General features: G+C 44.7%; 1 protein-coding gene across 1 annotated transcript in view; it reads right to left on the reverse strand.

Annotated features, from left to right (window-relative positions):
• Positions 1-861: 861 nt before the first annotated feature.
• ccdc13 (coiled-coil domain containing 13) overlaps positions 862-26,187 on the reverse strand; it is a 65,035-nt gene continuing 39,709 nt past the window's right edge. The window contains exons 12-15 of the mRNA XM_041183918.1: positions 23,605-23,724; positions 23,290-23,438; positions 7,621-7,732; positions 862-2,171 (exon numbers count right to left, since the gene is read on the reverse strand). Coding sequence (XP_041039852.1) covers positions 2,015-2,171; positions 7,621-7,732; positions 23,290-23,438; positions 23,605-23,724 — 538 coding nt within the window. The 3' untranslated portion in view covers positions 862-2,014. The remainder of the gene's footprint in view (positions 2,172-7,620; positions 7,733-23,289; positions 23,439-23,604; positions 23,725-26,187) is intronic.

Here is a 26,187-nt window from a genome sequence, read left to right on the forward strand (position 1 = left end):
TCTGATTGGTCAGGGCATTGCCCTGGGAATGAATGAGGCTGTCATCTATTTAGTTGAAAAAGTATGTACATGTTCCTTCTGTCTACCAAGGACAGGACCCTGTATATTAATACATGTAGCTTCTAGCATGCGTAAGAGCATGACTGCACATCTTAAATTGATTGTCAGCGTAATTCTCAGCATACGCAGGATTGTTTAGCAAATGTTGTCCAATCATGGAATCATACCTAATGTTGGACACAGTGGCCTTCCGATCCCACCGACGTGAATGGAGATTTCAATGTCTCGTTGGCCCTGTTGTAGGGGAACCTGCTGCGGGGTGGGGGCTGGAAGATTCCAGCCTATGTTCTGAGTTTTGCAAGCATGGGCTGGTTGGATATGGTCAGTACATTGTCTGTTGCGAACAGCCAAAGTGGGGGAACATGCTGTGTTATACAATCCACCAGCCTTTGGAATGTACAATTTAGCATTCTTGCGAATTGTCCTGATGAGTGCAAGACGAAAAGCTTCGACAGCATGTGGCTTTTTTCAGCGATACTTAAGTTCTGTACTACCAAACGACTAAATCTATCATTCTTCCCCAGTCTGGCCAACATGTGACAATTTCCAAATCCAAAGAGTTTTGGAAGATCATGACAATCTGCAATTTCTTCACTTGGTTCATTTAATACTCTGGGGTGGAAACCAGCAGATCTTAGAGATTTGTCTATCTTCAGTCTCATTATTTCCTCCATTACCATTTGTAAAACTTACATTAATCTTGTATTCCTCCCCTTGATTTATTTCTCATAGCTTCAGCTGACATTTTGCATCATAAAAAAGTTAAGCAAGCTGCATAAGCACTTCCTGTTAAGAGGATGCAGATACATTTATTGTTCGATGAGGTCAATGTATTTACACATTTAGATGCAGCAATCTGCTTGCATTTGTTTGGAATGTATACATTTTCACTCAGGTAAAGTTACGACAAATTGACTTCCTCCTGTTATGTGTATATTGGCAGCTCATGTACTCTGGGCAGGCACAGCAAGGACCAGCCACAAATCAGAACATCCCCAGCAATATATCTTAATCCTGATGTATGAGGGAACGTCATTATTTTTTGCACTCAATCTTCCCGCATCGAGGGTGGAGACTGATGAATTGGTGGCAATCTGTTCAGACCAGTTTTGTACCAATATCTGTTCAGACCAGTTTTGTACCAATATCTGCTAACCACTGGATTCATCCCTACTCCACAAAATGGGTTCCCATTGGAATGACTGCAACATTGAACTTGATTTTTTTTTAAAACCTGCATCACCAAAAAAAGAAAATGTTTCCTTAATATGGAAGCCGACATTAAGGTACCAGCGAAGTAAGTAACTCATTTTTTTTTGATTACCTGTACTCTATACGACTGTATTATTGAAAGTCTGCTTTCTCTAGGGTAGAGCAGCAATCTTGGATATCTGGTTGCACACAGCAAAGTAACAAATGAGTTTCATTTGGAGTTAACGTTAACATTAATTGCTGTGCCTATTCAGAAGGTATAACTCTTACAAGGCAATTTTAAGCCCTTTCCTTGACATGCAGGTGGAAGAGAAGAGTTGTAGTTGCTCCCAATTGTTTCCTGTATTCTTTATCACTATTGTACCATTACTGCAATTGATCAATACTCGAAGTGGACTTGCATGTGGGATCAAAATCCTCAGGAGCCACTTAAGACACGGTTGGATACTGTGATGGGAGTGAGCTGCAGATGGGTTGAGTGACCTGCCTCATTTATCATCTTGCATGACGGTGACTCCTCACTTCTTTCACTTATAAAAGGCATGAGTGAAACCGAATGATTATCTGATAATCCCCCAATTTGCCTAATGTCTTTAGTTTTCAATATCTGGGATCATGTGGTACTGAATTGGGTTTGTTCTTTTCTCCTTTGGCTGTGCCTGTTCTCCAGAGGCCACAGCATTATTTTGGATACCCCCTCAACAATAAATCAAGGAATGTTTCTTCAGTTGAAGCAGCCAATTTAAGTTTTCTCTTTGTGCTGTCGAAGAGCCTGTAGGAAGACCTGCTTCACTTGGCCCAGTGTGTCATGGTATAATTTCAGGTCATCTTCTTTGGCTTTTAAAGTGCTTTGCAGAGCCGTCTTTAAGGCTTCATTCTCATCCATCTGTATGGCAAGTCTGAAATCAAACAGATACCATAGCTTTACATTCAGATTAATTCACCAACACAAATTGAGAACTTGAGGGGAATACAGAAAGAGCAGGAGAATGGGTATTTATTGGTTAGCTCTACCAAAGGGCTGGCAAAGCCTTATTCTGTGCTGTTTCTGTCTATGATTCTATAAGGTAGCTCTCAGCCATGTCTCAGTTGCAGCACTCTTGCCGCTGAATTAGAATCACGAGGTTCCAAGACCCTTTCCAGAGACTTAAGTACATAATTTAGGCTGATACTCTTGTGAAGTATGGAAAGCGGGCTGTGTTTTGGATGAGATGTTAAATCAAGGCCCCATCTAGTCACTCAGGTGGACATAAATAACCCTAAGGCACTATTTAAAGAAGTGCTGGGGAAATATTCCTGTGTCTGGTCACATATTTATCCCCCAATCACCGCCATCAAATTCAGATTATTTAGTCATTTATTTTATAGTTGTTTGTGGGACCTTGCTGTGAGCAAATTGGCTGTCATGTTTGCCTATATTACATCAGTAACTACGCTTCAAAAACACTTCATTTGATCAGTGTAAGATTCTATGTAAATGCAAGTTCTTTTTCTTTCTAAAGTTCCTGGAGAGTAACCAAGATTGCTGCTAAAAACCATTCAGGTTGGAAGTCTGATATTAAAAAACTAAATGTCGGAAATACACAGCAGGCCCATCAGCATCTGAAAGAGAAACACAGATTTTCATTTTAGCTACTTTCCCATACTTTGCATTCTTATTTTTAATTTTTACTATAGTCTGAAGGTTTGGGGCTGAAAACAATGGAAGAGAAAAAGCCATCATCACTGCCCAAACAACAAAAAAAAACAAGGAGCCTTGCGATTGAAAGCATCAATCAAGATAATTGAATCATATCTTCCTCCTTTTAGTGGTCAGATCTAGGGTGCTAATAAAATGTTTGTTTTTTGTATTGCACACAGAACACCACTAAAATGGAGGGCTCCTTTTCCAATTCATTTGGGTAAGACTTGGCTAAGGAACTACAGTACAATATCAGAATAAGGTCATTGTATGTGCACATTCTGTTTTTAAAAAAATATATATTAAACAGTTCACCTGACTTTAAAATATTAAAAAAATTAATAGTTTCTAATGTGGGACATACAACGTGCGCTCCAAGAAAGTAGCTTACCTTCTCAAGCGCAATTAGGGATGAGCAACAAATGCTGGCTTTGCCAATGATGCCCACATCCCATGAAAGAACTGTAACGATCCCAGCTGATATTGCTACTGGACAAGTCGGATCCCAGGGTGGAACCCGGTTTGCTAGATCCTAACTTCTATTTTTTGTTTAGAAACGTGTAAGAGTGGCTACTGAACAGAGTCACAGGAGTCAGCTGATGAACTTATAACAAACGGATAAAACATTTATTAAACAAGAAAAGATGAACTATATTTCAATACTCCTTCACCCACAACTATAGCTTTAGAGATAAAAATACCCGGAAAAACTCAGCAGGTCTGGCAGCATCTGCGGAAAGGAACACAGTTAACGTTTTGAGTCCGTATGACTCTTCAACAGAACTAAGTAAAAATAGAAGAGCGGTGAAATACAAGCTGATTTAAGGGAGGATGGGACAAGTGGAGCTGATTAGAGGGCCAGTGATAGGTGGAGATAGCCAAAAGATGTCATAGACAAAAAGGACAAAGAGGCGTTGAAGGTGGTGATATTATCTAAGGAATGTGCTAATTAAGGGTAGAAAGCAGGACAAGCAAGGTACAGATAGCCCTAGTGGGGGTGGGGTGGGGTGAAGGAATCGAAAAAGGCTAAAGGTAGAGATAAAACAATGGATGGAAATACATTTAAAAATAATGGAAATAGGTGGGAAAAGAAAAATCTATATAAATTATTGGAAAAAAAGGGGGGGGATCAGAAAGGGGGTGGGACGGAGGAGGGAGTTCATGATCTAAAATTGTTGAACTCAATATTCAGTCCGGAAGGCTGTAAAGTGCTTAGTCGGAAGATGAGGTGCTGTTCCACCAGTTTGCATTGAGCTTCACTGGAACAATGCAGCAGGCCAAGGACGGATATGTGGGCATGAGAGCAAGGTGGAGTGTTGAAATGGCAAGCGACAGGGAGGTCTGGATAATGCTTGCAGACAGACCGAAGGTATTCTGCAAAGCGGTCACCCAGTCTGCGTTTGGTCTCTCCAATGTAGAGAAAACTGCATCGGGAGCAACGAATACAGTAGACTAAATTGAGGGAAGTGCAAGTGAAATGCTGCTTCACTTGAAAGGAGTGTTTGGACTCCTGCCCAAACACTCTACTCGTCCCACCGCCCCCTTAAACCAGCTTATATTTCACCTCTCTTCTATTTTTACTTAGTTCTATTGAGGAGTCATACGGACTCGAAACGTTAACTGTGTTCCTCTCCGCAGATGCTGCCAGACCTGCTAAGTTTTCTTACACTCTAATGTTCACAGTACGTACACAGCCCATGTAAACCAATACACGTCGTTTCCATGGCAGGCGGGCTCTCATTTGCCCGCCACGCCATTACCTCAATGCTTCATTATGCCAGGTGCCATATTTAAAGTCCAGTCGCACGCACACATCTCAGTGCTTCCAGGAATGCCATTTGGATACCATGGAGGTCCACTGTGATGTCCTCTACCCCTGTTCTGGCCACAGGAGGAGCAGCGACATCACCAATCCAGTATGGCAGGTTGTGGCAGTGGTAGTCAGTGCCAATGCTACACAGAAGAGGTTGGCCACCCAATGCAGACAGAGAATGAACGATCTCATCCGTGCAGCCAGGGTATAGCAACCATCTCATCACTCTAAACTCACACACTCAAGCCCATCACACATTCACTGTCATCTCACTCACTGCCAGCTCAAAGGACATCACCACCCATTCTCATACACATACCCTCACATGTCCATCTGGCCTCATCTCCTCTGGAGACTGCCTCCTCAGCCCTCACCACCTTCAGGCCACTTGCACAGGTCAACATATGCCCCCACACACACCCTGGGATACCCTCCTTCTCCAGTACAGCTCTCATCCTGCAGCCTCTTCCTTTGCTTGAGGCCACTTCACCCCCTTCCCCAAGCAAAACCTTGCCCTGCAGTCAGTGAAAAGGCACCCACATTTGGCTCATCTGCTAGATAGAGAGCGCCCCCCTAAAAGTGATATGGTGCTGTCTATGAAGCATGGCATGGATGACTGAGAGTGCTGACTGATGCAAGGTAGGCAAACAAACCTTGAATCCTGAGCAAAGTGCAGCCCGCCAGGTGCATGTCACTTGTGTGCTGTTGTGAAAAACCTTGGCATGTTTTCCCGCTGACTTGGGCGGACAATCCAGCAAAGGGGGGAGGGAAATGAGTCTGGTAGGCTGGCCTTGTAAAGATATGCTGATATATTACAATAGGTTTCCAACGTCCAATTGCGGGAAACCCAGCCCGCCATCTGAGCAGATGATTGCAAACTGGTTTCATGCCATCGTGAAACTGATTGCGCCATATTGTCCACTCACGCCACCAAACACACCTGACACCAGCGGACACAGAAATCCCGGCCTAAGTGACAGACGCCACCCCAAACAGATGCTATGGATCCCTCATCAACTCCCCCCAGATGCTTGTCATATCGTCAGCCAACCAGTGTTGCTGAATTGCATCTTTTCACACGATGATTTCCAATCTCCACTCCTGAAGAACTCGTTTTGGAATCTTCCCCCAAACGACACTTTCTCTCAGACGTGTTCCACAAGGGTCCGCCTCCAGGGTCTCAAACTCTCCTCCAATGTTCCTCTCCCCAGGACCGCCACATGCATTCAAGCTTTGTCTTCCATGCACTCTCTCAGATATGCAACTGTGCCAACAGAACACCACTGCTTCACATGCCCATAGTAAGGAGCCAACAACCTTTGGTTGTCTCCTTGGATCTTCTGTCTTCTCGCAAGTCTATTTTGGTTTGAATTTACTTCTTGCAGTTTTCTCTCTCTAAACTTGGAGCCTTCTTCTATGCTCCTTGCTTTTACTTCCACTGAACAGGGTCTTATTCCAGATTCCTGTCCTTGTCCTTTGACTTAACTTAGGACTTCTTGGGGCATTTCTCTTTTCTCCTTAGGACCTGCTCCCTGCAGTTTCCTCTCCCAGTAGATTGCTGATAACTTGGTATCTCCCTTAAGATCCAGAACTCACTCGACGTTCACTGTTACTTTAAACTTTAGATCAACTCATCTAAGATTCTTAGACTTATTTTTCTCAGCAATCTACTAGTATGTCCAGCTAGAGACTTACATGGCTTCCTTCACCTTAGAGCAGAATGACCAACTGAACTCAAACTGCTTTTATGTTTCTCTCCTCTCTTTGTGTGCCTCCTGTTACTAGGCAACAGTCAAGTTTTCTACTTAAGAGTGGCAAAACATCATTAGAATGCAGGTATCTTTTAAAGTGAAACCAAACCCCAGGCTTTCCCCCCCCTTTCTTAACACACAAATACAGAAATACAAATTGAACTTAAAGATAAAACTTGTTCTTAACACCCATAAATACAAACATAACTTACTTAAACTATCACCAGTTGCTAACAGAACAAAAAAAATTGCAAAACAGGGGACACTTCATATAAGTCAAAGGATTGAGCTGCAGGAGTGGGCTTATTTGTCAAAGCGTTGAGCGCAGCTGCACAGCTGAGAAAGTCTGCTTTATTAACCTCTAAACAAGGGAATTGAAATGTTAGGGAGATTTATTTCCACTCTCTAAACATCATACATAGTCACCAATATAATGAATTTCTAGCTGAATACAATATTTCTGCACCGTGTGAAGTTTTATTTTTAAATTCAAGCTTAGATTTTTTGTACAGGGTAAAAGAAGCCTGTGATCATCCACACGATGAAGGGAATGTTAATTAAAAGAAAATGCATTCTACGTTCACCTATTGTATGTTCTATTTATAGGGGTTCTAAACATTAATACAAGAAAGTGCTCCAGCGCAATTCTTTTGTCCAAAAGACCCAAAAGCACCTCCCAGTTGGCAGTCACATTGACAGCCAATTGATAGCCAACACCCACAACTAATATGACTACTCATAGAAAGGAATCTCCCATTGGAAGTTCCCATTCCCTGAATGCATTCAAATAAACACACAACATACCCTCAAAATTAGCTGCGGTGGACAGAGCTGTAAATACAGATCAAGAATGATGCACTCTGAGTCCCTGCCAAGCATGTACTAGCAAGCCACTGCCAGTTTGGCATTTTGTGTCGGATGTACAAGTTTCCTACTTTCACATGACTCAATCAGCAGGAGATTTTTCAGTTTTCCAGTGGTTTTGACAAAAAATAATGTTGGAATATATTGTCATAAAATTATCCTACCACATTCATGTAGCAATGTTACATTGCACACCGGAACAAGGACACAGACCCCTTTAAAATAAAACACCTTCTTACCGTATATTCAGTTCTTCTACTTGATCATCCAAAGCAATGGCCAATGGCCTCCCTGGAGGCAGATCCCCGCTGCCGCATTGGTTCTGGCACTGACGGCTGGTGCTGGACGAAACTTCATTTAGGAAAAGAGGATAGCTGTATGAGTTTTACTTAAACAATCATCAGAGAGATGGGGAGGGGGGGCAAATTGGGCACATGCAGGTTCTCAAAACAGGTGGTACACAACATCAGCCGCCTGTTATATGCCTCACCCTTTGACTTCAACAGAACAAAACATTGGGCATGTTGTATAACAGGCAGTAAATGGAATTCCACCTGTTTTGCTACCCTGGCCCAAGTCCAATTTCACTTCTGCAGTGCTGCGTGCTCTTTAAGAACCATGAAAATAAAGGAATTTGGTTTATGTCATGCCTTATCACAACTGGCTTCTTGCCACCTAAAAAAAAATCAAAATTAACATCCAAATCTTAGGAGGAAAGGTGAGAAACTTGTTTTTCCTGAACCTTGAATGGGGGTGTCAGAGAGAGGACACTGCAGAGCTATAGAAGATATTAAACTGGATAGAAAAATGTAAATATGTAGCACAACATCATGGAATACTTTGGTAGAAGAACAAAAAGACAGGTTCAAAATGATGAAGGGTAGAGTTAGAACCTCTTAGAACAGAGTGAGAACAGAGTTAGAAGTTCTTCACAAGGAGCGATTAATACTTGGGATGGGCTCCCGGGTAGGGTCAGGTAGGCAAAATCCTTGGACACATTTGAGAAACACTTGATGGTGAGAGTGTAGGTGCAGATAGATGTGCTAGGTTGGGCAGATATTCCTCATCCATATTTATTTTCTGGTATCATCTGCTGCCTGTATCCTGACTCACACCAAGCACCTTTCACCAATCACCCCCATGCCCACTGACCTATATTGGCTACAGGTACACCAATGCCTGGAATTTAAAATTCACATCCTTGTGCTTAAATCCCTCCCTAGCTCTAACCATACAACACGCTGAGACCTCGGCGCTCCTCCAATTCTAGCCTTTTTTGTATTCCGGATTGACTTTCATCGCCTCACCATTGGCAGCTGTGCTTTCAGTTGCCTATATCTAAACTCTGGAATTCCCTCCATAAGCCACTTCATCTCTGCACTTCTCTCTGTTCTCCTTTGCCACTTTTGAAAATCTATCTCTTTGACCTCTTTGATCACCTGTCCCCACATTTCCTTATGCAACTTGGTGTCAAATTTTGTCTGATTACGTACCAGAGAAGAGCATTGCGATGTATTACATAGAAACATAGAAAACAGGAGCAGGAGCGGGTCATTCGGCCCTTCAAGCCTGCTCCGCCATTCAATATGATCATGGCTGATCCTCTATATTAACACCATACTCCGGCTCTCTCCCCATATCCTTCGACACCTTTGGAGTCTAGAAATCTATCTATTTCCTTCTTAAATATATTCAGTGACTTGGCCTCCACAGCCCTCTGTAGTAGAGAATTCCATAGACTCACCATCCTCTGAGTGAAGAAGTTTCTCCTCATCTCAGTCCTAAATGGCCTACTCTGTATCCTGAGACTGTAACCCCTTGTTATAGACCCCCCCTTCAGCCAGAGGAAACATTGTCGCTCCATCCAGTCTGTCCAGCCCTTTCAGAGTTTTATACATTTCAATCCTCTCTCATTCTTCTAAACTCCAGTGAATACAGGCCTAATTGACATAATCTCTCCTCATACGACAATCACGCCATCCCAGGAATCAGGCTGGTGAACCTTCGCTGCACACTCTCTATGTCAAGTATATCCCTTCTTAGGTAAGGAGACCAAAACTGCAGATAATACTCACCAAGACCTTGCACTGCTGCAGTAAGACATCCTTGCTCCTGTGCTCAAGTCCTCTCGCAATGAAGGCCAACATACCATTTGCCTTCTTAACTGCTTGCTGCACCTGAATGCTTGCTTTCAGTGATTGGTGTATGAGGACACACAGGTCCCTTTGTATATCAACATTTCCCAACCTATCACCATTTAAATAATACTCTGCCATTCTGTTTTTCCTACTGAAATGGATAAGTTCATACGTATGGTATCTGCCATGTACATGCCCACTCACTCAACTTGTCTAAATCGCCTTGAAGCCTCTTAACATCCTCCTCGCCACTCACATTCCTACCAAGTTTTGTGTTGTCAGCAAACTTGGAATTTTACATTTGGTTCCCTCATCCAAATCATTGATATATATTGTGAATAGCTGGGGCCCAAGCACTGATCCCTGTGGGACCCCACTAGTCATTGCCTGTCACTCTGAAAAAGACCCATTTATTCCTACTCTCTGTTTCCTGTCTATTAACCAATTCTCAATCCATGCCATTATATTACTCCCAATCCAATGTGCTTTAATTTTGCACACTTATGTGGGACTTTATTATCAAAAGCTTTCTGAAAATCCAAATAAAGCACATCTACTGTTTCTCCCTTATCTATTCTGCTAGTTACATCCTCAAAAAACTCCAGCAGGTTTGTTAAACATGATTTCCCTTACATAAATCCATGTTGACTTTGCCTAATCCTGTCGATATTTTCTAAATGTCCTGTTATCATATCCTTTTTAATAGATTCTAGCATTTCCCCCACTGCTGATGTTAGGCTAACCAGTCTGTAATTCGCTATTTTCTCCCCCTCTCCTTTTTCAAATAGTGGGATTACATTTGCCATTCTCCAATCTGTCGGGACTGTCCCAGAATTAGAAGATGATAACCAACACATCCACTATTTCCACGGCCACCTCCTTTACTACCCTGGGATGTAGATTATCAGGCCCTGGGGATTTATCAGCTTTCAGTCCCATTAATTTCTCCAGCTCTATTTTTTTTAGTTGTACTAATTTCCTTCAATTCTTACTTCTCACTAGGCTCTTGGTTCCCTAGCGTTTCTGGGAAGTTATTTGTGTCTTCCTCTGTGAAGTCTGAACCAAAGTATTGTTTAATTGCTCTGCCATTTCCTTGTTCTCTATTATAAATTCTCTATTTTCGGACTTGAAGGGACCTACATTTGTCTTCACTAATCTTTTTCTTTTTTACAAATTTATAGAAGCTTTTACAGTCTACTTTTATGTTCCTTGCATGTTTACTCTTATACTCTATTTTTCCCCTCTTAATCAATCTCTTGGTCCTCCTTTGCTGAATTCTAAATTGCTCCCAATCCTCAGGTCTACTACTTTTTCTAGCAACTTTATATGACTCCTCTATGGATCTAATACTATCCTTAATTTCTTTTGTTAGCCATGGTTGGGCCACTTTTCCCGTTGTGCTTTTGTGCCAGAAAGGAACCAATAACTGTTGCAATGTATACATTCGTTCTTTATTGCCCATCCACTGTCATGCTTTTTAATGATGTTCCCCACATCTATCTTAGCCAACTCACGCCTCAAGCCTTTGTAGTTTGTTTTGTTTAGATTTAGGACACGAGTTTCGGATCAGACTACTTCGCTTTCCAGCCTAATTAATTCTAACTTGTTATGGTCACCGTTCCGGAAAGGACCCCGCACAACAAGATTATTAATTAGCCCCTTCTCATTGCACAAAACCGAATCTAGGATAGCCTGTTCCCTTGTTGGTTCCTCAACATACTGGTCTAAACAACCAAGTCGTACACAATTTAAATGCAAGTTGTTGTTATTGATCTTGTAGGAAAAGGAAATCAATCTGATTATTACTCAAAGTGAGAATCTACTTTGGATTTAGTAACCATTTTTAGAGACTCCTCAGCTGAAAGGGAAGAAAATTCCCCACTACACTGCAACAGTGCTAAGTTTCATTTTTCTGCATTATCTGTCCTTGAATCTGTGGGGGTAGGGTTGTGCTGCAGGCAGATACCTGCAGTGAATCCCTGATCAACATGTGGACAGCCAGAGGTGAAAGCTGAGTACTGTAACTAAACAAAAACAAAAATACCTGGAAAAACTCAGCAGGTCTGACAGCACCTGCGGAGAGGAACACAGTTAACGTTTCAAGTCCATATGACTTTTCAACAGAACTAAGAAAAAATAGAAAAGAGGTGAAATATAAGCTGGTTTAAGTTGTGGCGGGGGCAGGGGAGACAGGTAGAGTTGACAGAGGGCCAATGATAGGTGGAGTTAACCAGAAGATGTCATAGACAAAAGGACAAGGAGGTGTTGAAGCTCCTTATTATCTAAGGAATGTGATAATAAAGGTACAGATAGGTGGGGTGGGGGGGGAAGGGATCAAAATAGGCTAAAAGGCAGAGATAAAACAATGGATGGAAATACATTTAAAAATAATGGAAATAGGTGGGAAAAGAAAAATCTATATAAATTATTGGAAAAAAGGGGGATCGGAAAGGGGGTGGAGATGGAGGAGAGAGTTCATGATCTAAAATTGTTGAACTCAATATTCAGTCTGGAAGGCTGTAAAGTGCCTAGTTGGAAGATGAGGTGCTGTTCCTCCAGTTTGCGTTGAGCTTCAGGACGGACATGTGGGCATGAGAGCAGGGTGGAGTGTTGAAATGGCAAGCGACAGGGAGGTCTGGGTAATGCTTGCGGACACACCGAAGGTGTTCCACAAAGCGGTTACTCAGTCTGCGTTTGGTCTCTCCAGTGTAGAGGAAACTGCATTGGGAGCAACGAATGCAGTAGACTAAATTGAAGGAAGTGCAAGTGAAATGCTGCTTCACTTGAAAGGAGTGTTTGGGCCCTTGGAAGGTGAGGAGGTGGGGAGTAAAGGGGCAGGTGTTGCACCTTCTGCGGTTGCATGGGAAGGTGCCGTGGGAAGGAGTTGAGGTGTAGGGGGTGATGAAGGAGTGGACCAGGGTGTCCCGGAGGGAACAATCCCTGCGGAATGCCACCGGGGGGGTGAAGGGAAGATGTGTTTGGTAGTGGCATCATGCTGGAATTGGCAGAAATGGCGGAGGATGATCCTTTGAATGCGGAGGCTGGTGGAGTGATAAGTGAGGACAAGGGGGACCTTATCATGGTTCTGGGAGGGAGAGGAAGGTGTGAGGGCGGATGCGCGGGAGATGGGCCGGACACGGTTGAGGGCCCTGTCAACCACCTTGCGTGGAAAACTTCGGTCAAGGAAGAACGAAGACATGTGAGAGGAACTGTTTTTGAAAGTGGCACATCAGAACAGATGCGACGGAGGCGAAAAAACTGAGAGAATGGGATGGACTCCTTACAGGAAGCGGGGTGTGAGGAGCTGTAGTCGAGGTAGCTGTGGGAGTCGGTAGGCTTATAATGGATATTGGTGGACAGTCTATCACCAGAAATTGAGACAGAGAGGTCAAGGAAGGGAAGGGAAGTGTCAGAGATGGACCATGTGAAAATGATGGAGGGGTGGAAATTGGAAGCAAAATTAATAAGTTTTTCTAGGTCCAGATGAGAGCATGAAGCAGCACTGAAGCAATCATCGATATACCAGAGAAAGAGTTGTGGGAGGGGGCCAGAGTAGGACTGGAACAAGGAATGTTCCATAAAGAGACAGGCATAACTGGGGCTCATGCAGGTACCAATAGCCACACCTTTTATTTGGAGGAAGTGAGAGGAGTTTAAGGAGGAATTGTTCAGTGCGAGAACAAGTTCAGTCAGACGGAGGAGAGTAGTGGTGGATGGGGATTGTTCAGGCCTCTGTTCGAGGAAGAAGCTAAGGGCCCTCAGACTATCCTGGTGGGGGATGGAGGTGTAGAGGGATTGGACGTCCATGGTGAAGAGGAGGCAGTTGAGGCCAGGGAACTGGAAATTGTTAATATGATGTGGGCTGTCAGAGGAATCATGGATGTAGGTGGGAAGGGACTGGACAAGGGGAGAGAGATGGAGTCAAGATAGCAAGAAATGAGTTCCGTGGGGCAGGAACAGGCTGACACGATCGGTCTGCCGGGACAATCCTGTTTGTGGATTTTGGGTGGGAGGTAGAAGCGGGCCGTCCGAGGTTGGGAGACTATGAGGTTGGAAGCTGTGGAAGGAAGATCTCCAGAGGAGATGAGGTCAGTAACAGTCCTGGAAACATTGGCTTGATGTTCAGTGGTGCGGTCATGGTCCAGGGGGAGGTAGGAGGAAGTGTCTGCGAGTTGACGCTCAGCGCGCCAGACAACAACAGCACCATCCTCGTCAGCAGGTTTGATGACAATGTCAGGGTTGGACCTGAGAGAAGAGAGTGCAGCAAGTTCAGAGAGAGATAGGTTAGAGTGGGTGAGAGGAGCAGAGAAATTGAGACGACTGATGTCATGCCGACAGTTCTCAATGAAAAGATCAAGGGAAGGTAAGAATCCAGAGGGAGGGAGAATATTGGAGGCGGGTAAAAGGATCCGTTGAACGGGGAGAGGACTCCTGCCCAAAGAAGTGACCCCGGAGACGAAGGCGGCGGAAGAAGAGTTCAGCATCGTGCTGAGCCCGAAATTCATTGAGATGAGGGCACAAGGGTATGAAACTAAGTCCTTTGCTGAGCACTATAACTAAACAGTTCCCTTCTCTTCTACAGCAGAATTCTGTCATTGCACTTCACAAGTGAACATATCTTGTAAACACGACTTGTTAGCTGTAATTTTATAATCCAGCTAGTGTTTACATTTTGTCTGAGAGTCAATTTTTAAAAAAAAATTGGGTGTTACTCTAAGCTGTACAACGTCATAAGGAGAATGCTAAAATGCTAGACATTTGTCAACAAAAATAACAAAAATGAGTGAGCTTTGCCATTTCACTCCCCACCACTCCACCCCACCCCACCCCACCATAAATGTAGTCACCTTCATACTATTCACATTGCTTGCTTATGGTTGCTGCCTGCTGACAACACCAAAATCAAACAGGGGGCAAGATAAGGTCAGAGCTGGAATTGATTTAACACTCCAGCTCTCATGCATAATTTGCTGATAAAAAAGCACCGAACAGCTTAATAGTCTCAATAATTAATGCTCCTGTATCACAGAAATAAATGGAAAAATAGTCTTGCATTCCCCTGATGGTACAGCCACTTTATCCAGTGAGTAGGAGACAGCAAAAAGGTCACAGATGCAAATGGCTTCCTTCAGCACTGTAACCATTCTATGGGCTGACACCCCCTGTACAGCATCAAAGTTGGGGGAAAGGCTGCCTGTGCCTGACCAGCTTACCCCTGCAGTGGATCGAGTCTTTCTCCCTCAAGGAGGAAGTTCCACCTCTAAGAGATGCCAGTCAAATGGCCAGCAGCTTTCTTGTTCCAGCAGCACCACTGGGAGCAGTGGCTACCATTGGGATACCGATGTAGCCTAGACTTTAAGTTAAGTCCAGGGTCTCACCAGAGCCAGGCTGGGAGGCCCTGGTAAGGGGCCAAGGTGGTGGGGGCAGGCGGGGGATGGTGGGGTGGTGGACGGGATTGACATGGTGGAGAGGAGGGGAAAGCTGGCAGTCTGAACGCTTAGCTCCTTTGCTGCAGGAAAAATCCTAGTAGTGGTGGGAGGATGCCTTAAGTGGTCGTTAATTGCCATGGTACCCAATTTTACGCCCCCCCCACCCCCAACTGCCATCGCGACCCAGGTTGGGGAGACGAGGTTTAAAATTCAGCCCTATGATTCTATAAAGCACTACAAAAATGCAAATTGTTGTAATATGCACTGCCAGAAAACCTTTATTTTCATTTTTAATGAAAGGTCCCTTCCTGTGTTGGGGTAGTGAAAGAGCAAAAGAGCTGAACTCCAGAGATGAGGTGAGAGTGAATGACCTTGACATCAAGGCTGCATTTCACCGAGTGTGGCATTAAGGAGCCCTGGCAAAACTGGAGTCAATGGGACAAAAACAGAAAATGCTGGAAAACCTCAGCAGGTCTAACAGCATCTGTGGAGAGAAAGATCGAGTTAACATTTCGAGTCTGTATGACTCTTCTTCAGAGCTAAAGAGAAGTAAAAATGTGATGAAATGGGAATTGATGAAATGGAGTCAATGGGAATTGGGGGAAAACTCTCCGCTGGTTGGAGTCATACCTAGGACAATGGAAAATGGTTGTGGTTGTTGGAGATCAGTCATCTCAGCTCCAGGACATCACTGCAGGAGTTCCTCAGGGTAGTGTCCTAGGCCCAACCATCTTCAGCTGCTTCATCAATGACCTTCCTTCCATCATAAGGTCAGAAGTGGGGATGGTTGCTGATAATTGCACAATTTCAGCACCATTTGTGACTGCTCAGATACTGAAGCAGTCCCTGTCCAAATGCAGCAAGACCTGGACAACATCCAGGCTTGGGCTGACAAGTGGCAAGTAACATTTGCGCCACAAGTGAGAGGCCATCCCAATCAAGAGAGAATCTAATCATCACCTCTTGATGTTCAATGGCATTACCATCACTGAGTCCCCCTCTATCCTGGGGATTACCATTGATCAGAAACTGAACTGGACTAGCCATATAAATACTGTGGCTACAAGGGCAAGTCAGAGGCTAGGAATCCTGTGAGTAATTCACTTCCTCACTCCCTAAAGCCTGTCCACAATCTATAAGGCACAATTCAGGAGTGTGATGGAATACTCTCCCCTTGCCTGGATGAGTGCAGCTCCAACAACACTCAAGAAGCTTGACTGGCACCCCATCCACAAACATTCACTCCTTCCACCACCGACGCACATTGGCAGCAGTGTGTACCATCTGCAAGATGCACTGCGGAAACTCTCCAAGGCTCCTTGGACAGCACCTTCCAAACCCACGACTGCTACCATCTAAAAGGATAAGGGCAACAGATACATGGGAACACCACCACCTGGAAGTTCCCCTCCGAGCCACTCATCATCCTGACTTGGAAATATATCCCTGTTCCTTCACTGTCTCTGAGTCAATATCCTGGAACTCCCTCCATTACAGCACTGTGGACGTACCTACACACATGGATTGCAGAGGTTCAAGGCGGCAACTCACCGCCACCTTCTCAAGGACAATTAGGGATGGGCACTAAATGCTGGCCTAGCCAGTGAAGCCCTAATCCCTTGAGTGAATGAATAAAAAAAATAAAAGTCAGTAACATTAATACATATGGCGAAGAGAGCTCTTAGAACCATAGAACACAACAGCACAGAAAAACAGGCCATTCAGCCCTTCTAGTCTGTGCCGAAATATTATTCCGCATAGAACCAAAGAACAATAGCACTATTTTTGCTATTAATAATTTTTAGTAAGTACAGAATTTCCTATAAAAGCATTCAAAAAAGATTTTTTCCACAAGTAAAATCTGCAATGTTGTGCATCTGCTGTAAGGACACCTTTAATTAAACTCCTCCTTGGGGAAAAACAGTCAATAACAAATGAGGTCACCATATGTTTCTCAACTCCTGTGCCTCTATCTCCTTGAGGAACAGTATGACGACTATGTGCAGCATCAAGTGATTAGCTTCCAACAGATGTATTGCATAAGTGACTGAAGCAGTGTTTAGTAGGGCTGGCTCTGTCACTCTCTTTCCCAACAGATAGCAGCAGCAGCAAGACACGACTATTCAATCTCTCCGCAGTATTTCACAAGAATGGGTGGAGGTCAGGGGACATCATTGGCCAGGATTTTCCGTGCCTGCTGGCGTCGGGCATGTTTGGTGGTGTCAGTGGACAATATGGCGAGAAGGCCAAAAATCGGTTTCATGACGCTGTGAAACCAGTTTGCGATTGTCTGCTCCACCCGCTGATGCGGGGGCTGTGTTTCCCACCACTGGACGTCGGGAACTTCATTGCAATACATCAGCATATCATTATAAGGCCAGTCCAATGGAATCATCTCTGCCAGCTGGATTGTCTACCCACATTGGTGTGCTGTTTCACAACATATAAAAGGTGTGCACTTGTGGGCTGCACTGTGAGAGGAATTTGGAGGTGAGTACACAGTTACGTTGCGGAGTGCTCGCCTGTTGGACTTCAAGGCTGAGGCGCGTTTGGTGGGGGGAATGGGCTCCCCTGCAGTTGAGGTGACTTGGGGGTGGGGGTGGGGCTGCAAGGATTGCACTGCAGTTGAAGGTAGCGCACAAGCACGTGCAGGATGAGAGGGGGCGGTGGGCGAGGGAAGCACTCACGCATTAGGGACACCTTGAGTAAAGTGACCATTCCTCTGCAGCTGAGACAGTTCAGGCGCAGCTGCATTAATATGATTGGAGTGGGGTCTCTAGCTTCTCTGCCCACTCAAGCAACTCAGAGGCATCGAAGTGCCACCGAGTGCTCCAGAGCTTTTCACCCCTCGGGCACAGACTGCCAACTAATGAGCATTTTAGTGGATTGCAGAACAGCTGGATGACTGGACACGTTGTACAATCTCCTTGTTAAAGCCGGCCACGGAGGTGCTCACAGCCCCTTGCAATGTCATCATCCCGGTTTGGACCAGTCTGTCCCAAGGTTCAGGCTAACAGTGCAGCCTGGCAGCACAGGTTAGGAGAATGTCTGTGCCTGAGATGAGTGCACAGCCTGCAGACCAATGGGCAAGGCTGCCGCCAATCAGTAGGGTGGAGTGGGGTGGTGGAAGGTGGGGTTTTGGGCAGACATTCAGCGCACTAATCTCTGACCATCCTAGTGGTGGCCAGCACTCTCTCTCTTTCATCCTGTAGGAGGAGTACTTCAGGATCATGGAGCCTGGTGACCGTGCTGTATGCGTCGTGGCTTACTGAGAGCGAAGATGATGGAGAAGCAAGCGTCTGAAGTGCCTGGCTACGCAGAGGGAGGAGCAGCACCCTCTGGAAGAAGAGGCGGCTTGGGCTCCTGCACACGCTGCCGAAGAGCCACACGGAGCCGTCGCTGGTCGGCGCCTAGCAACACCCAGGGTCTATAGATGCTGCCTTTCATTCCTGCAGGTGACCGAGAACCAATCTCACTGAACTGCGTATGTCTAGGGAACTGGTCAGTCACATGTGCCAGCTACTGCAGGATTTGGCCCCACGGGGACATGGATGTCACGCACTGCCAGTGGCCGTGAAAGTGACATCCTCTTGCAGCACTGGGTGGCTGTCTGATTTTGAAGGGCGTTGGCGCTGACACCGTTGCCACTGCCTCCCAAGCCTGGTTGGTCACATCATTGCCCGTCCTGTGGCCAGAGCGGGAGGTAGAGGACATCACGGCAGGCCTGCATGGTGTCCAAAAGGTGTTCCAGTGACACGGCATTAAAGCTGGGGGCCTGCAATCTTTTTTGCCTTTTGTGGACAGCTTCCCTGCAGTAGCCCAGGGCTGGAAACACTGAGATGTGTCGTGCGCGGCGGGACTTTAAATATGGCGCCTGTCGTGATGAAGTGGCGAGGTGATGGCGGGTGGGTGAATGAGAGCCCTCCCATCATGGAACCGGTGTGTTTTCTGGGAATGTGTAATTAATGTGGTGAGTTTGGAACGATACGGTGTGAAAAGCCATCATTGCGACTTGTTTTACCTGCCCGCTACCGCACATAATGTAAATCTGGGTTGATTCCACCCATTGATCTCACCCATGTGGCCATTTTACAGCTCCTCCTGTGTGTCAGTTATTGAAAATGCATCCTGAACCTAAGCTGTGTTGCAAGACCTTTCTGTGCGAGGCACTGTTAGCATCAGTGTTACATAAATTTCAAACATGAGTTTCAGTCAGATGAAACTATAGCTGTGCCTTGCTCTTGTACAGGTATTAACACATGCTGAGCACTGATAGGACCAAAAGGTGAAAGTTCTAAAAGAGCAAGTGGAGAAAAAGTGACGGTCTTGATGGATACTCGGAGAGATCCTTGTTATAGGAATCCTCTAGTTAGCATCATCTTGGTGCCTTTTCTCAGGTCCGCCATCTCCTTCCACAACTGCAGCAAGCTGTCTCAAAGATGCAGAGAGCAATCGCCCTAACAGCCCACACCTGCCAGACATTTCAATGACTCCTCTCTGAGAGGTTGCCCTTGACAACTGACTGTTGCCTTGAGGGCACTATCTGCAAATATGCCAGTGTGCTTTCCCAGCTCTCTGCTGATATGATGTAACTTCAATCTTTATTCCCGGTCTCCAGTTCATAGGAGATGGATATTAATTTAGAGTGTTTATTAGATTGAATTTCAAAATGGCTAGTTCATTTTTAAATGCATGTCTTTTGTAATTTGCAAATCATTAAGGAAACCTTAAAGAGGACTTTTGCTGTAGCTTGCTCACCACTGTGTTTGTACTGAAGTTGCACTGTTCTTTAAGCTTCAGACCTAAAAAAGATTCTGCAAAAGCGCAATGGAACAGAAATGGGCTATTCAGCGCTTTCAGACTGTTCTGTGATTCAATTTTTAAAAATTCATTCATGGGATGTGGGCTTCGCTGGCTGGGCCAGCATTTATTGCCCATCCCTAATTGCCCTTGAGAAAGTGGTGGTGAGCTGCCTTCTTGAATCACTGCAGTCCATGTGGTGTAGGTATACCCACAGTGCTGTTAGGGAGGGAGTTCCAGGATTTTGACCCAGCGACAGTGAAGGAACGGCGATATATTTCCAAGTCAGGATGGTGGTTGACTTGGAGGGGAACTTCCAGGTGGTGGTGTTCCCATCTCTCTGCTGCCCTTGTCCTGCTAGGTGGTAGATGAAATAGTTTCTATCTACTCTATCAACTCCTCCAATCACCTTAACCACTTCAGTTAGATCTCCCCTTAATCTTCTCCATTCGAGGGAATTGAAGCTAAGTCTATGCAACCTGTCCTCATAATTTAACCCTTTTAGTTCTAGTATCATTCTGGTGAAATTATTCAAAGCCAGTGTGTTCAAGCATTTGTTGTCATGGGCATATCATGGGACCTTGTGACCAGATATAACGTTTAAATTTACATTCCTATCAAGTGCATATACGTAAAAATACTGTTCCCAACACATGATGTTTTGTCTCTGGATTCATCCACTAATGGCAAAGCAGGCAGAATTTAGTGCCTCCAAAGGATGAGTTTGGTGTGGGGTGGGCTGTGGGGGTGGGGGGTTGGTGGGGTGGGGGCATCTAATCAGGTGGGGAAAGTGGCAGGTGTCTTCCAGCTCCACCCCAGTCAAATGTGTGATGGTGAGGCTTGCAAACGGTTTTCCCGACCTGTGGCCAATTGAAGTCCATAAGTGGACAACTAATGCAATTAACACTCTGTGGGGAGCACAACAAACAGACTCGAGGGGGTGGTGGTGGTGGTGGTGGTGGTGGGGGGTGGGAGGGCTGCGGGTGTGTGGTCCATCATTCAAAGGAAATTAGTTCCTGAGAGAGGGGCCTGGCATTGGGAAGGGAGGGAGCTGCTAAGTGCCAACCCCTGCCCTTTCTGCTGACCTCACTCCACTCATCTTCCCCGTGACCCCCCTCCTGCCAACACTGGCCTGGGATCCAGTGACGTTACTAGGTCTCTGGAGGGTATCATACCAGGAGCAGCCACCGCCTCCAAGGTGGCGCTGCCATTCAATACAGTTGCTGGTCTCCAATTGGCCAGCAGCTCTCAGCAGGTGGGGCTTCCATCCCCCAGGGCCCCTGATTCCAGGTAAGGCCCGCTATTGTCCTGTTAAGTGCCTGAGTGGTGACATGGGCCTCTTGCTGGCTCTTCAGCTGGTAAGCGGGACCCCTGTTGCCTCCATTAAATACCGCCCAGCATTTCCAAATTCTTGACTGATACATTTCTAACTGAGCAAACGAGTGAACATATGTGTGACTATGCTATGAGTCAGATGTGATAACTACTGTTACTCAGGCATGCTTATTGGGTTTAATCAACATGGGGACAGGTTTTTATTGTTGCCAAAAAAATGGGACAATATTAACATTGCTGGAAAGTAATAAAGGCTGTTACAGTGTTTTATAAATCACTGGTTAGGCCTCAGCCAGAGTGTTTTCACTGGCTGGAGGATCGGTAAGCAGAGAACACTAATTTAAAATCACTGGCAAAAGAACTAGAGGGAAGATGAAGAGAATTGTTTTTATGGAATGAGTTATGATGAGGGCTGAAACAGTCGTGGAAGCAATTAAAAAGTAACTTTCAAAAGGAATTTGATATATATATACCTTTAAAAAGGTAACGCGTAGGGTAAAGAGAAAGAACAGGTGGGGTTTGGGCTAACTGGATCCCTCTTTCACAGTGCTAGCACAGGCATGATGGACCAAATAGCTTTCTTCAGTGTTGTACCATTCTATGACTGAGTTAAGCATTCCACAGTCATATATTGGGTATCCGTGATTTCGGATTTGGAGCTTGCTGATTGCTCAGTGAGTTTACAATCCAGAATACTTAATTCACTGTGTTTAACCTTGCGATCTGTCACTTTTAAGATGTAAGTAAAACCATGAGCTAAAACATTTAACAAAAACTACATTACAACAGTGACTACGGCCTGGATTTTCACTGAGTCGGGATAACTCAGGAGTTTTTTTAAAAATGGCAGGCGGGTTCCAATTCTGGGATTCCTGACCCCAATCCTGGGTTTTCCAACTTTCGGGAGTGCCTTTTAAGGGTGTGGGCTGGTGCGTGTCAAAAGCTCGCACCCTGCACCCGGCCAGCTCCATTGTATGGAGAGGTGTGTCCTACTTCTCTGCAAGTTTCATAGATTCGGGCCAGTATTTCAAATAGTCTTGGTTCATGGCACTTCAGAGGTATCTCAAACCATTGTTGGCATGAGGGAACCTTTTAAAGGTAAGTTCAAAAGGGCCTCTTCATGCCCACCATGCCACACGATGGCACTTCCGTGCCCATTCACCCACTATACACTTTATAGAAGCAATGGACCCTATAGCGACAGTAGGATGTGTAAAGAAAAGCTTTAAAAAAGTTATTCATTCATAAAAATAGCTTTTACTACATCCCAATAAAGATGGCAATCATCCAGACCCTTTAAAGTTTCAATAGCAGAAATTACAAGCACTTGAAATCTCTTTATCTTGCGTAAATAACCATTAACAATGCAATTACCAGCATAGATGAGAGAGCCAGAGCTGTCAATCAAGCAATGTTTTCTGTGGGGCTCAGGTGTTTAAACAGGCTAATGGATTTCTGGGCTCTCAGCCAACTCTCATTGTGTCTTCTTGGCTGAAATCCATTACAGCAGTAAACACCTCCCCACCCCCAACCCCCAACAATGAAAATCCTGCCCTTGCGGGCACTTTCTCCTGAGGCGGGTGGTCTGAGCCAGGAATTTCCCAGACTCTAGCTACCTTTTGTAAAAATTAATTCATGGGATGTGGGCTTTGCTGGCTGTGCCAGCATTTATTGCCCATCCCTAGTTGCCCTTGAGAAGGTGGTGGTAGGTTGCCTTCTTGAACTTGCCTCGAGGATGAAAATCCAGGCCTACATTTCAAAAGTAATTCATTTGCTTAAAGTGCTTTGGGATGTCCTGAGGTTATGAAAGATGCTGTATAAACTCCAGTCATTCTTCCTTTCTGCAATGCCTGCTAGCTGCAATTCCACTTTTACATCCAATCCTTAAGCGTAGCATAGAAGGGTGAGGTAAGAACAACTTATATTTTTATAGCAGCTAAAACGTCCCAAAGTGTTTCACAGCAGCATTTTAAAGCAAAATAAGAAAACTGTGGTGTCTGCTTCAAGTGGCAAGGTTGGGATTAAGAAATTGCCACAGTCAGAGCTCCTAGGGTTGTGAGGCAGTGTCATCTCCTCTGTGTTACAGCACTTCAGAGCCCTGCATCACCCTGACTGCCTGATGTCAGAAAATCTTTGATCACTTCTGTAGGGATCCAGCAGAATGTCAGCTGAACATTTAGGCATAAGACTTTAACAATGCACTCACTTGCTTTGTTCTTATTGGAAGACTTGTCATGGGTCTTTCCTGCATCCAGTTTGGCTTTTCCAAGTTGTTGCTCCAAAGTCACAGACCACCGGCGCTGCTCAAGAAGCTTCTTCTCAGCCTCCAAAACCTTGTCATTGCTATCTTCTAACCTAAAGCACAGTCAGTGATGTCGTCATTAGTTTTTTTTGAAAGCTAGACAGACGTCTCAAATTAAACCTAGACTGAAATAATTATTGTATCAATTTTAAAATCTCCCTGAAAATTTCAAAAAATCTTCTTCCACCATAGAACGAAGAATTCGTGCCTTGATCTTACCTCTTCTGTAGGATGGTAACTAGCTCCATTAGTTTGTCCCTTTCTACTTCTGCAGTTTGGTAAAAAGCCTTGTACTCAGTGCACTGTAACTGAAGAGCTTTCACATCAATTTCATTCACACTGTGGAGAAAAGAAATCCATAAAGGAGCCACAGCTTCATTTGTGTTAAATTTATATGGGATCAGGTACAGACTAGAGCTTCCTCAGTACTGTCCTGACAGCATACCCAAAGATTAACTTCAGAAAGGCACCCCCCTCCTTTTAAAGGGCAATAAAAGCTGGCCTAGCCAGCGACGCCCACATCCCATGAAAGAATATGTAAAAAAAAAAGCATCTCTAATTCACCAGTCTGAATAACGAAGGGAATCAATCCCTTGCTCTTACTCTTTCCTCATTGCACAATTTCAAATCCAGTCAGTAGCCAGAAAATGACCTGCAATGGCTTTTTCTTCAGCTCTCGCACCGTTAACTCTGGAGTCCCCCAAGGATCTATCTTTGGCTCCCTCCTAATTCTCATCTACATGCTGCTCCTCAGCACCGTCATCCGAAAATACAGTTCCCACAGGTACACTGATGACACCCAGTTCTATCTCACCACCACCCCTCTTGACCTCTCCATTGTCTCTGATTTGCCACACTGCAACATCTAGTACTGTATGAGCAGAAATTACCTCCAACTAAATATTGGGAAGACTGAAGCTACGGTCCTTGGTCTCACTACAAACTCCCTTCCCTAGCCACTGACACCATCCCTCTCCCTGACAACTACCTGAGGCTCTATCAGACCGATCACAACCTTCATATCGCATTAGACCCTAAGATGAGCTTCTGAGGACATATCCATTCCATCAGCAAGACCACTTACTTCACCTTCTGTAACACTGCCCAACTTTGCCACTGCCTCAGCTCATCTGCTGCTGAAACCCTCAGCCGTGCCTTTGTTACCTCTAAACCTGGCTATTGTAATGCTTTCCTGGCCAGCCTCTCAATGAATTTTAGGTCATCAAAACTCGGTGCAAGTTAGGATATGGGCAACAAGGTCTTGTTTACCCCTGTGCTCGCTGACCTACATTGGCTCTTGGTCCGGCAATACCTCAATGTTAAAATTCTCACCTTGTTTTCAAATCCCTCCATGACCTTGTCACTCCCTATCACTGTAATCTCTTCCAGTTCTACAACCCTTAGAGATATCTGTGTTCTTCCAATTGCACAGTTCCGATATTAATCGTTCCATTGTTACCATGGTGCCTTCAACTGCCTAGGCTTGAAGCTCTGAAATTCCCTCCCTAAACTCTCAATCTCTTTACTTTTCTCTCCACCTTCAAGGCTCTCCTTAAGACCTCTCTCTTCGAAAAAGATTTTGGTCATTTGTTTGAATATTGCCTTATGAGCCTGGGTGTCAAATTTTGTTTGATAACCCTCCAGTGAAATGCATTCGGACATTTTACTACATTAAAAGTCTATATAAATGCAAGTTGTTGTTGCCAGTCATCCTCATGGCCACTCAGTAAGGTTGCTGCTTTAATTCAATTTGTACTGGATTATGGGCAGTTCAGCACTCAGCTTTATGCCCACTAAGAACAAGATTGAGATACATTTTGCCTGGGATGCTTCCAGTTGGCAGACAAAGACTTCCAGTCTAAAAATCTGAGCTAAATGACCACAGATCCTTATAGTTAGAGGATTATGTTCTAACTGATTCTGCATTCAGTCCTCCAACAGTGAACCTGAGTTTTCCTCTCCCAGTTGGGGGTACTGTAGGCTTGGGGTCATGGTACTCAGTTGCAAATGCAATCAGAACTAAAAGTCATCACTTCCAGGGTATCTCAGGACAGCCTTGCTAGGGTCACCCACTTCCAAAGAATGTAAAAGAGTCATATTGCAGGGCAAAACACACCATGAAAGGTTGGTGTAAACTGCACGTAATTGCTGATTAACTTGATCACTGTGTACCTAGAATCATACAGTATCGAAGGAGTCTATTCAGCCCATTGTAGCTGAGTTGGTTCTTTTAAAGAGCTATGCAATTGGTGCCACTCTACTGCTCTTTCCCCATAGTCTGAAACCGTTTCCTTTTCGAGTATATCCAATTCCCTTTTGAAAATTAGTACTGAATCTGCTTCCACTACCCTTTCAGACAATGCATTGCAGATCACAACAACTTATTGCAAATGTGATGATCATCAGCTAGAAGTTAATATCTAAAAGCCATGAAAAAGGCTCTTTCAGCCACATCTCTATTACACACTTTTGCATTCCCCAATGATCTGGCGGCACAGATTAAGCACTGTGGAGATTATTGGTGATAACACAGACGCTTTGGTCACCTGATAGCCACTGATACCACCAACACAAAGGTAAGAAAAAAATGACATGAATTTATATAGCGCCAACTCCAGGACACTCCAAAGTGCTTTACAACCAACTGAGCACTTCTGAACTGTCACTGGTTTAACATAGGAACATGGCAGCCAATTTGTACACAGCAAGTTCTCATTGACAGCAATGTAATCGTGACCAGATTTTTTTTAAGTGATGTTTGTTGAGGAATAAATATTAGCTGGGACACCATGGAGAACACCC

The sequence above is a fragment of the Carcharodon carcharias genome, chromosome 3, assembly GCF_017639515.1.
Source record: "Carcharodon carcharias isolate sCarCar2 chromosome 3, sCarCar2.pri, whole genome shotgun sequence".
In the NCBI taxonomy this organism is placed as follows: domain Eukaryota; kingdom Metazoa; phylum Chordata; class Chondrichthyes; order Lamniformes; family Lamnidae; genus Carcharodon; species Carcharodon carcharias.